Source organism: Mustela lutreola, chromosome 4 (assembly GCF_030435805.1).
Source record: "Mustela lutreola isolate mMusLut2 chromosome 4, mMusLut2.pri, whole genome shotgun sequence".
In the NCBI taxonomy this organism is placed as follows: domain Eukaryota; kingdom Metazoa; phylum Chordata; class Mammalia; order Carnivora; family Mustelidae; genus Mustela; species Mustela lutreola.
In genome coordinates this window covers 73,875,258-73,887,599 of record NC_081293.1, presented here as the reverse complement: position 1 = coordinate 73,887,599, position 12,342 = coordinate 73,875,258, and the positions used below count along the sequence as shown (strand labels likewise).

Genomic DNA, 12,342 nt, shown 5'->3' with positions numbered 1-12,342 from the left:
CTGGGAAGGGCTTCTTTTGTCTTTCATCCTTGATGAACGCTCTGGCTTTGAGTGCCTTGTTCACCAGGAGGGTATCTGCCAACCTAAGGACGTGGGACAGCATCACCTCTCCCCTGCAAGAGGGGTCTCGTTTCCCACAGTGCCCCTGTGTTCATGGGCAGCTGCTGCCGTCTGATGTGGACTCAGCTCGTGCGGGCTTGTGTCTCACTCCGCGGGCTGGGCTGACTGGGAAGGCTGGCTCATTCCTTTTACTCCGTTTTAACTCCACGACTGTTCACAGTAAGCGGATTGGATCAGAGGACTTCTGTCTCTCCCCCTCTGACATGGTTACTGTCCGCCGCATCCTTGTTGTTTTCAGGTCTCCATGGCTGCAGTCAAGTTTTTCACAGCTCAGCGTGTGGCACACCTGACCGGAAGCTGGCCGTCCCGCTCCCGTGCAGTGTGGGCCATTCCTCACACTCTGGGGGAGGGTTGCCTTTACTGTAAATGGACTTCGTCCTGAGCACCACGAGGCTGGTCTGTCGTGGGTCGTCAGGACGTCTTTACGTTCAGTTGTCGATGGAGAGTGATCGAGGGCGAGGCAGCGGCACTGAGCACAGCAGAGCGCGGGAGTCGTCTTCTGGCGGGTCCCTGTGCAGCCTTGCAGTCACATGGCTCCTTATTTGACAGGTCAGCTGTCGTGTTCCTCAGTCACACTTCTCCACTGAGGACTGCTGACCAGGAGTGCCCAACCTTACTTTCTTGCTTTTTGTTTCCAGCAAGTTCTCTCCTCCTTTGATTCTGACCCCTGACCCCATGCCTCTCCCCCTACCCCCCGACCCCCACAAGCCATCTGGGCTGAGATCCTGTTTCCTTTCCTTCTCTGGGGCCTTTCCCTGTCCTGTTATCATCCTCTGTGACCCTGACCTCCCAGGCTTGTGCAGGCCCCTGCTCCCCCTCCTTCTCCAGTGTGGTCATCCATCAGCAAGGAAGGAGTGTCACTCCAGGAGCTGGGTGAGGGGACTCACTCCCCTGCTCATCCTCACTTCTCGTTCCCACTGTAGCTGTGGGCTCCTCTTATTTCCTCATTTTTACCAGGTTGGATCTCAAGACCTACATGCTAGTCTAGGTCCCAGGAATTGTAGGGAAACTAGATTCACCCCAAGGAGCTACCTAAATTCAGGAACCACAGCAATTTAGGTTTGAAGTTAACAGAAACGTTGTAAGAGGCTTTTCTTTTTTTCTTTTTTTTTTTTTTTATTAATTAATTAATTTTTTTAATTTTTTTTTTTTATAAACATGTATTTTTATCCCCAGGGGTTCAGGTCTGTGAATCACCAGGTTTACACACTTCACAGCACTCACCAAAGCACATAGCCTCCCCAATGTCCATAACCCCACCCCCCCTTCTCCCAACCCCCCTCCCCCCAGCAACCCTCAGTTTGTTTTGTAAGATTAAGAGTCACTTATGGTTTGTCTCCCTCCCAATCCCATCTTGTTTCATTGATTCTTCTCCTACCCACTTAAGCCCCCATGTTGCATCACCACTTCCTCATATCAGGGAGATTATATGATAGTTGTCTTTCTCTGCTTGACTTATTTCGCTAAGCATGATACGCTCTAGTTCCATCCATGTTGTCGCAAATGGCAAGATTTCATTTCTTTTGATGGCTGCATAGTATTCCATTGTATATCTATACCACATCTTCTTGATCCATTCATCTTTTGATGGACATCTAGGTTCTTTCCATAGTTTGGCTATTGTGGACATTGCTGCTATAAACATTCGGGTGCACGTGCCCCTTTGGACCACTATGTTTCTATCTTTAAGGTAAATACCCAGTAGTGCAATTGCTGGGTCATAGGGCAGTTCTATTTTCAACATTTTGAGGAACTTAGCAAACTCAACACCCAAAGAACAAATAATCCAATCAAGAAATGGGCAGAGGACATGAACAGACATTTCTGCAAACAAGACATCCAGATGGCCAACAGACACATGAAAAAGTGCTCCATATCACTCAGCATCAGGGAAATACAAATCAAAACCACAATGATATATCACCTCACACCAGTCAGAATGGCTAAAATCAACAAGTCAGGAAATGACAGATGCTGGCGAGGATGCAGGGAAAGGGGAACCCTCCTACACTGTTGATGGGAATGCAAGCTGGTGCAGCCACTCTGTAAGAGGCTTTTCAACCGACTCGGGAGAAAGGAGGAGAGAGCGAACAGAAAGGTACATAAGGACAATACACATTTTCATTTGTTAATTTTATTTATAACACCGGGAGAAAAGGAAGTCCCAGCAGCTTCCCCACAGGCAGTTTAGATGAGAAACAAAAAGGAAACAAAAGTTACCTGTCATGTTGCCAGACATAAACAGTGAGTTTATAACCTTTCTGATATTTTCCTGTGCACGCTCAGATATGTATAATATATATATGACTGTGGGTTTTGTTTGGTTTGGTTTTTTTAAATGCGGAGCCCCATGCGGGGCTCGAACGCACGACCCTGAGATCATGAGCTGAGCTAAGAGTTGGACACTTAACCGAGTGAGCCACCCAGACGCCCCTATACGAGTGTGTTTTTAAATAGTATTATATTTGCCTTCTACTTTATAGCATACCCAGGGATGGCCTCTTTCCCCGCTTCTCTTAAAAATCCATTAGGGATGATCTGCTGTAGAAGTCACCACGTCTGTCCCCCACCTGCCTGTCCTCATGGCTATGGAGGCAGCCACGCGCTTCATTACGAGGTAAATCCTACTGGTGGCAGATCACCTGGGCCTCAGGCTGCTCACTCTCCTGAGCGAGTTGCGGAATGACTGTGGTGGCACAGCTTCCTCCCCTGGGAAATGGGGGTCCTGCAGTAGCATCTGTCTCAACATCGTCACGCACATGGAGGGAGGTAACATGTAGGACGTGCCTGACAGCGTCCCACCACACGCCCTGTTCAGAAGGGGCATCCCTGCCCTTCCTCGCTCTCAGGCCTGATCCCCCATTCTTGAGATTGGGCCTGTGAATCCCACCGGGGCTCCTGGCCATCTCTGTTGCTGCCCTCGGTCTCTACTGTCCCCTCTCAGCTAGGCCAGCCAGGAGCCTCCTGCCAGTCACTGTGCCATTTTTCGGCTTAGTAGATCACCCGTGTCACTCTCTGAGTAAGTTGGTGGATGTCCCCCTTCTCCCAGCGCATACACTTTGGAGACCAGAAGGCTGGTGGCGACCGGGGAGGTCCTGCCAGCACTCTACCCTTCCCCCTCCTCATGCTCAGCAGACGTGCACATGCTGGCCTCTCTCTGGAATGTTGTCCTGTCCCGTCCTGTCCCCGTGTCATCATCGCCTGCCCCCCGGGCCCCGTGACAGCCTCGTTCAGTTTTACTGTTTACTCTTACCGAACATGCTCTGTGTTTACTTGCTTACCTGGATTAAATGTAGATCATCACATCTACATTTATTACTTACTTATCTTGGTTATTGTCTGCTTCCTCCACGAGCAAGCTCACACCACGGGGCAGGTTCTGTGTCCATTGTGCTCCCCTATATACTGCCAGTGCCCACAATGATGCCTAGCGCCTGTGTTCTTACCACATGAGTAAACAGGTCATAGCAGCAGCTCGCGTCGCAGGAGTGTTGCCCTGTGCTAGTTACTGGACCAAAAATTCAGTAAGTGTTCGCCACTGCTGCTGGTAGATGTGCTTATTAAGGTTTTCGAAACCCTCTGTGAAAATGAGAGTGTGTTACTTTTCAGGTTAATCCGTTAGCCCCAGGGCAAACATGAATTGTCTGTTCCTCTAGTGGTGCAAACCAGCCCCTGAGTTAGGGGATTTGAGGTGGTATGTTCTGGTGCAGGAGAGATCTGGCGGTACATGTATGTCTGTGCATCACGTATGTACACATACAGCTGTTCATGTAAAATCGGGTGTACCAGGTATGTGTTTGTGTTATGTATGCACATACAGGTGGTTGCGTGTGCTGTACTTATAGGCACACGTATATACGTACTCAGATATGTATTCATTTTTGTTACTAGCCTGAAAACAGCAAAGCCCCCTTGACTTTAATTCTTTGTAGCTCTTTCAAGTAGATCATGTTGATGTTATCGTTCAGTAAAATTTTTTCTTGATGTTACAATCCACATTTAATCCAGGAAGTGATATATTTTTATAAAAAATGGGTTGAGTGGGGACAGTTTTGTCATGTGATCTGTTCTTTGCAGATTCCCTAAACCAGCGTGGACCATTTCCTGCACTTAATTGACAACTGTATTACTGCACATCTTTTACCTGGGGCTGAGAAACTGAAGCTCTAACCTTTTTTTCCCCTTGCCTTGACAACTTTGTTAGTAAAAAGAGCAGCTAATTGAAAGTCTGGACACAAGGGCCTGTTGCAGTTCTTATTGACTGACTCTGCCCCCAGGCTAGCCTTTAAACTCTTCACACCCTCATTTTTCCATCTGTAAAATGGGACAGTAATAGACGCTAAGCAGGAACATGGTTAAAATAATCAGCACCGAAGATTTAAAAAGCCAACTCAAAGAGATTTTACAAGGCATGTGCAGACACGTGTCTGGGATGGGTCCAGGGACATGTCTCATTCTCCTGATTCACAGAGGGTGCCGTCCACCCCGTGTAGGGCACATAGGAAGTACTACATGAGTTCTAGGTCTCCCAGGAGAGATGTATGTTGACCCTTTGTTTTGCAGCATTTATTCCTTCCTTTTTGTTTTTTTCACAAACCATTCCTTGGAATCCTCTTTCCTAAAGTACTGAATTAAGCCACCTGGAGCAGCTGAAACCCCGGTGGGGGCGGCGAGGAGACAGGCAAGGAGGATGAGGACCTGGTCCCCAGGCGCCAGGGGTTTGCAATCCTGCTGGGATGAAAGCGGTGATCTTAGCAAATGTACATTTCACTATACGTGCCAACAGGCTGCAGAGCAAGCATCAGTGCAGATTAATTCTGGCCAATCTAGGAAAGAATTGAAAGTAGAAACGTTTATGGAGAGAGACAGGAAGGGCCTGTCAGAGGGAGTAAAGAAGCAGATGTCTGAGGCACAGAACCAAGTGTCTACAGGTACCGTCGGGAGTCTCCCCAGGACGGCAAGATGAGGCCGGCAGGGCTGTGTTGAAGAGCTTCCTCCTGTAGAAGGGGTGAGACACTCTGTTGCCAGTGGTGGTGCCAGTGGCATGAATGAAAATACCACAAGGTAGAACCAAAGTTCTGAAGTGATTTGGAGGATGGAGTGGGACTGTCCCTTTGGGGACATCTGGAAGGCTTCATGCAGAAGTGGCATTTGGGGTGGATGGGGAGGGTGGTAGCAGCCAGGATCATGGGAGAGGTCAAGGAAAGAGATCTGGGGCAAAAGCAGGAAGCTAGGATCTGAGAGAGTAAGTGGCTCTTTTGCCCAGGGCGGTGGGCTTTATGTTTGCAAGATAAGACAGGTAACGGGGTCAGGTTGAGGGGCGTTTGAGCTCAGTGGGAGTACTGAGCAGTTGTCATAATCCAGGGAAGCCAAGGGCTCGTAGCAAGGAAGTACAGCGAGGGGAACACATTTGAGAACTCTGTGGAGGGAGCTTCAGTGGCATATGGGTCATTTACGTGGGGTGGTGGTGGGGAAGAGCTTGAACTAGGAAGCCGAGATGGAGCGCACCAGGGAGCTTCTCCAGGGGCCCGTCTCCAAGCCCCGAGTGATCCTGGGAGTCCAGGTCTTACCTGAGGAGGGAGGGACTTGGCAGTGTAGGTTCCGAGAGCACCAGCAACACTGGGCTGAACTTGAGTTTGGAGGACGTTGCGGAGAGCGGTGGAGAGGAGGTGGAGAGAGGTGGCCACGCATCCGGGTCTTCTGGGCTTGGAAGAGGATTTGGATTCTATTTAAAGTGTATTTGGGGGGCACTTGGGTGGCTCAGTGGGTTAAAGCCTCTGTCTTCAGCTCGGGTCATGATCTCAGGGTCCTGGGATCGAGCCCCGCATCAGGCTCCCTGCCAAGCAGAGAGCCTGCTTCCTCATCTCTCTCTGTCTGCCTCGCTGTCTACTTGTGATCTCTGTCAAATAAATGAAATCATTAAAAAAATAAAAAATAAAGTACATTTGGCAACCACTGAAGGGTTTCTTTGTTTAAGATTTTATTTGATAGCACAAGCAGGGGGAGTGGTGGAGGGAAAAGGAGAAGCAGACTCCCTGCTGAGCAGAGAGCCCAACATGGGGCTCGATCTCAGGACCCTGAGATCATGATCTGAGCTGAAAGCAGTTGGTTAACTGACTGAGCCACCCAGGCACCCCCATTGAAGGGTTTCAAAGGACACAATCTGTTGATCTGTTTCCAAAAACTGATGTTGGTGGGTCTGTGTGGAATGGATTTTAGGGAGGCATGGGTGGAATTAGGGACAGCAGGTGGGAGAAGGAGAAGTCCAGGTGAGATAGAAACTGAGGTGTGGCTGCCATTTCGGATGGACCAAGTAGACACAGGCTGTAAGTGCAGCTGAGCGCCATCTGCAAACAGTGACGGGAAGTGGGCACATTTCATGTTAGCAATCTAGAAGGGTTTCAGTAGTCTCATAATTAACACAGTTATTAAAGTAGTATCAAAATTCTTATTTTAGAGAGTTGTGCCTTATGAAATACCACCTACAACACTGAGAGTGAAAAATCTTGAGTTACATAGATTTTCCTTTAAAGATTTTATTTATGTGAGAAAGAGAGCACATGCCTGTGAGCAGGGGATACAGAGGGAGAGAGAATCCCAGACAGACTCCTCAGAGAGCGTGGAGCCTGAGGCCGGGCTTGGTCTCACAACCCTGAGGCCGTGACCTGAGCTGAAACCAAGAGTCGGACGCTTAACAGACTGCCAAGACTGTGCCACCCAGGGCACCCCTGAGTTTAAATAAATTTTTAAACATAACTTAAAAGTGTTAGGATGTCAGCTCATCTCTAAGTACACATGGTATCGTCTCAGGTAAAATTAGGATTTCCTCACAGTCCGACACCGTTTCCTGAGTCTTTCTGTGTTGTGTGATATATTTATACAGCAGCTTGCACTCAGAACCTCAGTTTTCCCATCTGTGAAACAGGGTCATGTTGCGTTGCGGGTGACTTTAAGGACTAAGTGGCACAGCGCTCAGCATAGAGGAGAAATTTGGCAGAACCCTAGCTGCTGTTAATAACCGCTTGGAAAAACCCCTCCTTAGCATTTCTTTGATTCGTAAGGAGGAGATGAGGCAGCCTTTTGCTGGCGAGGAAGCAGAGTTCCAGGGAAAGTAAACAGGACTGCCCAGGTCACCATGTGAGCCTTTGTTAGAGGTGGAGCTAGTGCCTGTGTGGCGATGCGCTTCCATGCTGTAGCTGGTCCCCGGACCTGAATGAGGCCCTGGCTTCCATGACTGTGCCAGAGCCAGGGGTCTTCCTGACTCTCTGCCCATCAATACGTGTGCTCCCTCTTGTTTTTTGCCTCTGGGTTTAGGATTACTGCTTCGTTCCGTTGCTGTGTGTCAGGGCCTGTGTGTTCCCCAAAGCCAGGAGCTTCCATAAAGAGCTTGCCGATCAGGTCTGAGCTCAGAGAGAATTACTCTCTGTTTTCTGGCTGTGGATTAGTTGCAAGAGACAACTTGTGGGAAACGAAAGAACTTTCTAGTACTTAAATTTTACACAGTAGTGTGGTTGTGGTTATTTTTTCCCCCATTCTTTTTCTTTAGAATTTTAGATCATTGTGCCGAATGCCATAAACAATGTCCTGCTGCTAGTTTTGGTAGTATTTAATCAGGTTTTGAGCACATTCTCCTTTTTAAATACGGATGTTAAAATGTTTAATAATGTCACCTGTTCTGGCCTTAACATGCTCTTCTAACGAGTCTTTCATAGCTATCTTTAAAATAGTAACACTTTTACTCTTGTTTCCTTATTATCATATTTAACAAATAAGGATTTTTCTCCCCCTCAGGAAAAGTAGTTAAGAGCCTATTACCCAAATCCTTGCAAGACAGATAACTGAGGCCAAGTGCAAGTCTCCCCCAAGGTCCCGGTCATTGGACAGTATGCGGGGCTGGGGAGCAGGCTTCTTTCCAGTGTGAAAGGAGAGTGGACCCCATGTCAGAGAACCCCAGTATGGTTTAAGAATTACAGCAGCATCCTCTTCTTGTCATTCACTTCATCTCTTGTAATATCTCATTAACACGTCTTCTCTGGCGTCTTGTTGCCTTGTCACATTTTCAACAATTTTAACCCTTTAAAAAAAAAACATGTCTTCTTTTATCATCCCAATTTTTGTCTATGTGCTGCTGGGGCCAGCACACGCACCTTGAACTTTTAAACCTCTGAGTAAGTAAAAATTGTAATGCATGAAATTCTTTGATGAAGAAAATGCCTTAAGTGCGTACAATTCTTCGAAACACTTTTATAACCTACTTTTTTTTAAAGCTTGTGCGAGGAGATCCTGGTTTAACATTATATATTGAAGCTATTCTAAGATTAATTTTTAAAAGATTAAGTAAATGCCAAAGATAACATTCTTGCAAACAGCTGCTCTCAACTTGTTAATATTGATGAAGTCACATGATAAAGTCACTTGACATTTTTACATCAAGTCATAGAATAATTGTGGCTGAATCTTCCGCGTTTGTTACTTTAAAAAATTTTTTTAATCTGAATTGTAATCTTCACCCAAGTGGACTGATAGTGGTCACCTTGTTTGTCTTTCCCCAAAGAGATAATAGATCCAGATAAACGTTACTGCTTTTTGTCTTAGATCTTTCTTGTGAGGTTCAAGTGAAATTGCAAATAATTTGTTTGGACGGGCAGGAGGGCTAGCGAGGGCATTTTCTTCTGAAGAGAGATGACCCTTCTATCTCACAATGGAAAATTCACGTTGGTATTTTGAGTATTCTTGGTCAGACATTACAGAGTCTATAGCATTGTTCTTCTTTGTACCTTTTCATTGTGTTGTGCTTTTTGTCATACTTAAAATTAAAGGTACATACCTTCGCAAGACAGCTGTATGCTGAATTAATTCTTGTCCTCAGAGGTGGCGTGCGCAGCTTTGCTAGGAGACAGTGATGCCTCTATGGTGAGCAGGTCTGACCCAGTTTCAGAAATCGGGGTGGGGGGACAACACACTGAGCTGTATCCATACATTATAAGTAACCCACTTTAACTGCTGCAGTTAGGAATGAAATGCAGGGGGTACTAAAAAATATATTTTTTTAAGATTTTATTTATTTGAGAGTGAGTGAGCACATGGGGGGCCCGGTAGAAGCAGAGAGAGAAGCAGACTCCCCGCTGAGCAGAGAGCCCGATGTAGGACTCGATCCCAGGACCCTGGGATCATAACCTGAGCCGAAGGCAGACGCTTAGCGATTGAGCCACCCAGGTGTCCCTTGTTTTTTCTTAAATTTTTTATTCACACAACTGACACGTTACTTTGTTCCTCTTGTTAAAAAATGCAGGTGATACCAGCTCTCTTCCAAAGATGCATTTCAGTGGGAATGGCTTCCAAAGATGCATTTCAGTGGGAATGTCCGTTCTGCCCTGTGATTTACGGAGTAAATGTTCAGTATCTCAGAGAAAAGCCTGTCCATTGTTTCTAAGATTTTTTTTTTTGTTTATTGAACTCAGGTTGCCCCAGGCCAAGGAAACATGAGAACTCCTCCCAGTTGAGGAGAGAGGAGCTCACAGGACTGAAGCAGGACAGGAGTAGAAAGGGAGGGAGTGTTTTGTCCAAGGTTCCCCCAAGCTAGTGCAACTTAATCTAGTCAACCGACAGGGAACTGGGGCAAAGTTACCAAACGCATGCTTGTTCACGTGTGTCTGTCACATAATTTCATTGGAATGACTCATCAGCTGAAATTGGAAAGATTTTTAATTCTTATTTTGTGACTCATACATGTAACCTAGACATTTGAGGCTGGAATTTTCCATATGTGATCTCTACTTTATTGTCTCCCGTTTACGGATTCAGAAACTGAGGAGCTCCTCGGTTAGTGGCCTGTCCCATGGCTACAGAGTTCCCACTCGGAGAGAGGTAGGGGGTCACATACGGTTGACCAGACAGGCTCCTTTCCTGACCTCATACTTTCTCAGAGATCTCCTTGACTCATTCAAGGTCAGATAAATTGTGAATTCTCACTATAATGCCATTTTCATGTTCTGAGCCTCTTCTCTCTTTATGACTGAAAACACACTCTACCCTGTCATTGTTGAAGCACAGGTACGGGGTCGGCTGGGATGACTCAGAAGGGGCCCCGTTTACCCAGCCGGTGAATGTCAGTTGGGGCGTAAGGCCTCAGGAAACCTCATTAGCGGCAACGGAGAGCCCTTCGCGCTCCTTTGGCCAGCCCACCCTGAGATAGTCAGCACCCCCCCCACCATGGCACTCTACTGTTAGCTCTGCTTAGAACGTTCCTACTTCAGGTTCTCGAGTCCCTGGGGGGGCTGGCTTGGTGTGTTGGGCCCCTGAGAACCTCGCTGTGCCTGCAGAGTTAGTTCCATGACTGAATGCCCTCTGTTTCCCTGTGTTTCCAGGTCCATCATCAGCAGAAGATTCTTCTGCATCGTCGGCACGCTGTACCTGTACCGCTGTATCACCATGTACGTGACCACCCTCCCGGTGCCCGGCATGCATTTCAACTGCTCTCCGAAGGTAAACCGGGCCCTTGTCTGTGTGTCCTCTTGCCCAGGGGGCCTCCAACTAAAGCCGGAGGAGACCGTTGCCTTGGAACGTCCTCCAAGCCCTGTATCCTTACACGGGAATGTTATGGAGTCACATGGCAGGACATGTGCACACCCCCCTTCTTGGACTCTCCACGCCCACCAGTGCACCCCAGCTGGGAGTGTACATAGTCTGTTAGTGTCCTGGAGGCAGGGAGGCCCCATGTGTGGGTGTAGCTCTCTGGTTTCCTGCCAGACATTTGAGATATTACTCGCTCCCTTGACACAGATCCAAGAGCTTTTTAGATGCTTTTGCTGCTCTTGGATGGAAAGTTGGGCTTCCAGTGGTAGGTCTCCCTTCTTTCTATTAATCCTGCAGTGGGGATCTGCAGAGCCGGAGACACTGTCCCTGTTCCCTTGGACCCTCCCCCACCCAGGCAGGGTCCCTGTTCCCTGGAGGCACATTTTGTCCTGTTGATCTTCTCAGGTAGCACAGAAATCTGCCCTTAAAATAAACCCCAGTCCTCTCTCATTGACACTGTTTGTCTGTCAGGTCCACAAAATGCTCCTGACCCCCTAACCTTGACCTTGTGATGCTTCCAACTAGGGAGACCACTGGGACTTTTGAAATAGTTAGCAGAAGATTGATTCAGTTTTACAAATGTTTGCCGGCCACTAAGATCTGACGCAGTAAGAATCAGAAGAGGCCGGCTTCCGTGGCCAGGCCGGGAGGATGCAGGGGACACTGCGGCACATTGGGAATCATTTCTTTGCGTCGGTAAAACACCCATGTGCTTTCATTTCTTCCCCTCTACGTTTTGTTCTTTCTGGAAAAGTCTGCCTGCTAGAACTGGGAAAAGGAGTGGAAAAATTCACCGGGTTTTTAAAGTGGTGTCTTTATCATTTGAAATTTCGGATGCTTCTAGATTACAGGCTTCACTGCGGCCTCTTCTTTCTTAGACTGAGGTGTGCGCTCAGGAAGGTGGCTGGTTGCCTGCTTCACTCTGTTTTGGCTTCAAACTCTTCACTGAACTATGGAGAATGAGTGGTCCCACAATCTGTATCCACAGCCTCCTACCCCACCCTGTGCCTCCCATCCTGCTCCCTCTTCCTCCAGAGAAGCCAGCCTCACGTCTTCTCCAGCCTCTGTGAGAACTCTCAAGTGCTGCCTTGGCTGCTGGGTTGTAGGAAATATCTTCTGATCAGTGAGGGTTCAGTAATGGAGACTCTTGGCCAGAGCCTGGCTTGATAAACTGTGTGTTCTCAATAGTAGATGGATAGTTTCGAGTGTTTGTCCAAGTTGAGTTGAGCTCCTTAAAGGAGTCTGTGCATAGGGAAGTTTCTCCACCAAGGAACACGGCATACTGGGCCCAGCCCACAGTCAGGGGTGCGACGTGGAGGGGTTGTGCCGTGTGGACCATCTCCTGAGGACCTCTCTCTGCCACTCCATCGAGTGGCCGGCCATCCCAAGCTTGGTTAGCATTGGCGCTCAGAGAGCCCTCCTGAGTCACCGGCAAATCCAGCCAAGGTCCTGTGGCTATAAATAGTTATGGTTTTTCTTGGTAAAGACAGAGGTCACAGCAGGAACTGTGCAAAAAAAGCCAGCCTGAACGGGCCACTTGTGTGTGGTGTTGCCAGAAATCCCGCCCTGGGCCATCCTTTCATGACGGTCATTTGGAAATTGGGATTTTTTTAAAGTAGAAGAACACAGGAGGGGATGGAACGCAAG

The 12,342-nt window shown here is 47.8% G+C and overlaps 1 protein-coding gene across 17 annotated transcripts in view; it reads left to right on the top strand.

Annotated features, from left to right (window-relative positions):
- Positions 1–12,342, top strand: part of SGMS1 (sphingomyelin synthase 1) — a 267,103-nt gene that overhangs the window by 235,032 nt on the left and 19,729 nt on the right. For all 17 annotated transcript variants that reach the window (XM_059170251.1, XM_059170248.1, XM_059170252.1 and 14 more), the window contains one exon: positions 10,488–10,605. In XM_059170251.1, coding sequence (XP_059026234.1) covers positions 10,488–10,605 — 118 coding nt within the window. The remainder of the gene's footprint in view (positions 1–10,487; positions 10,606–12,342) is intronic.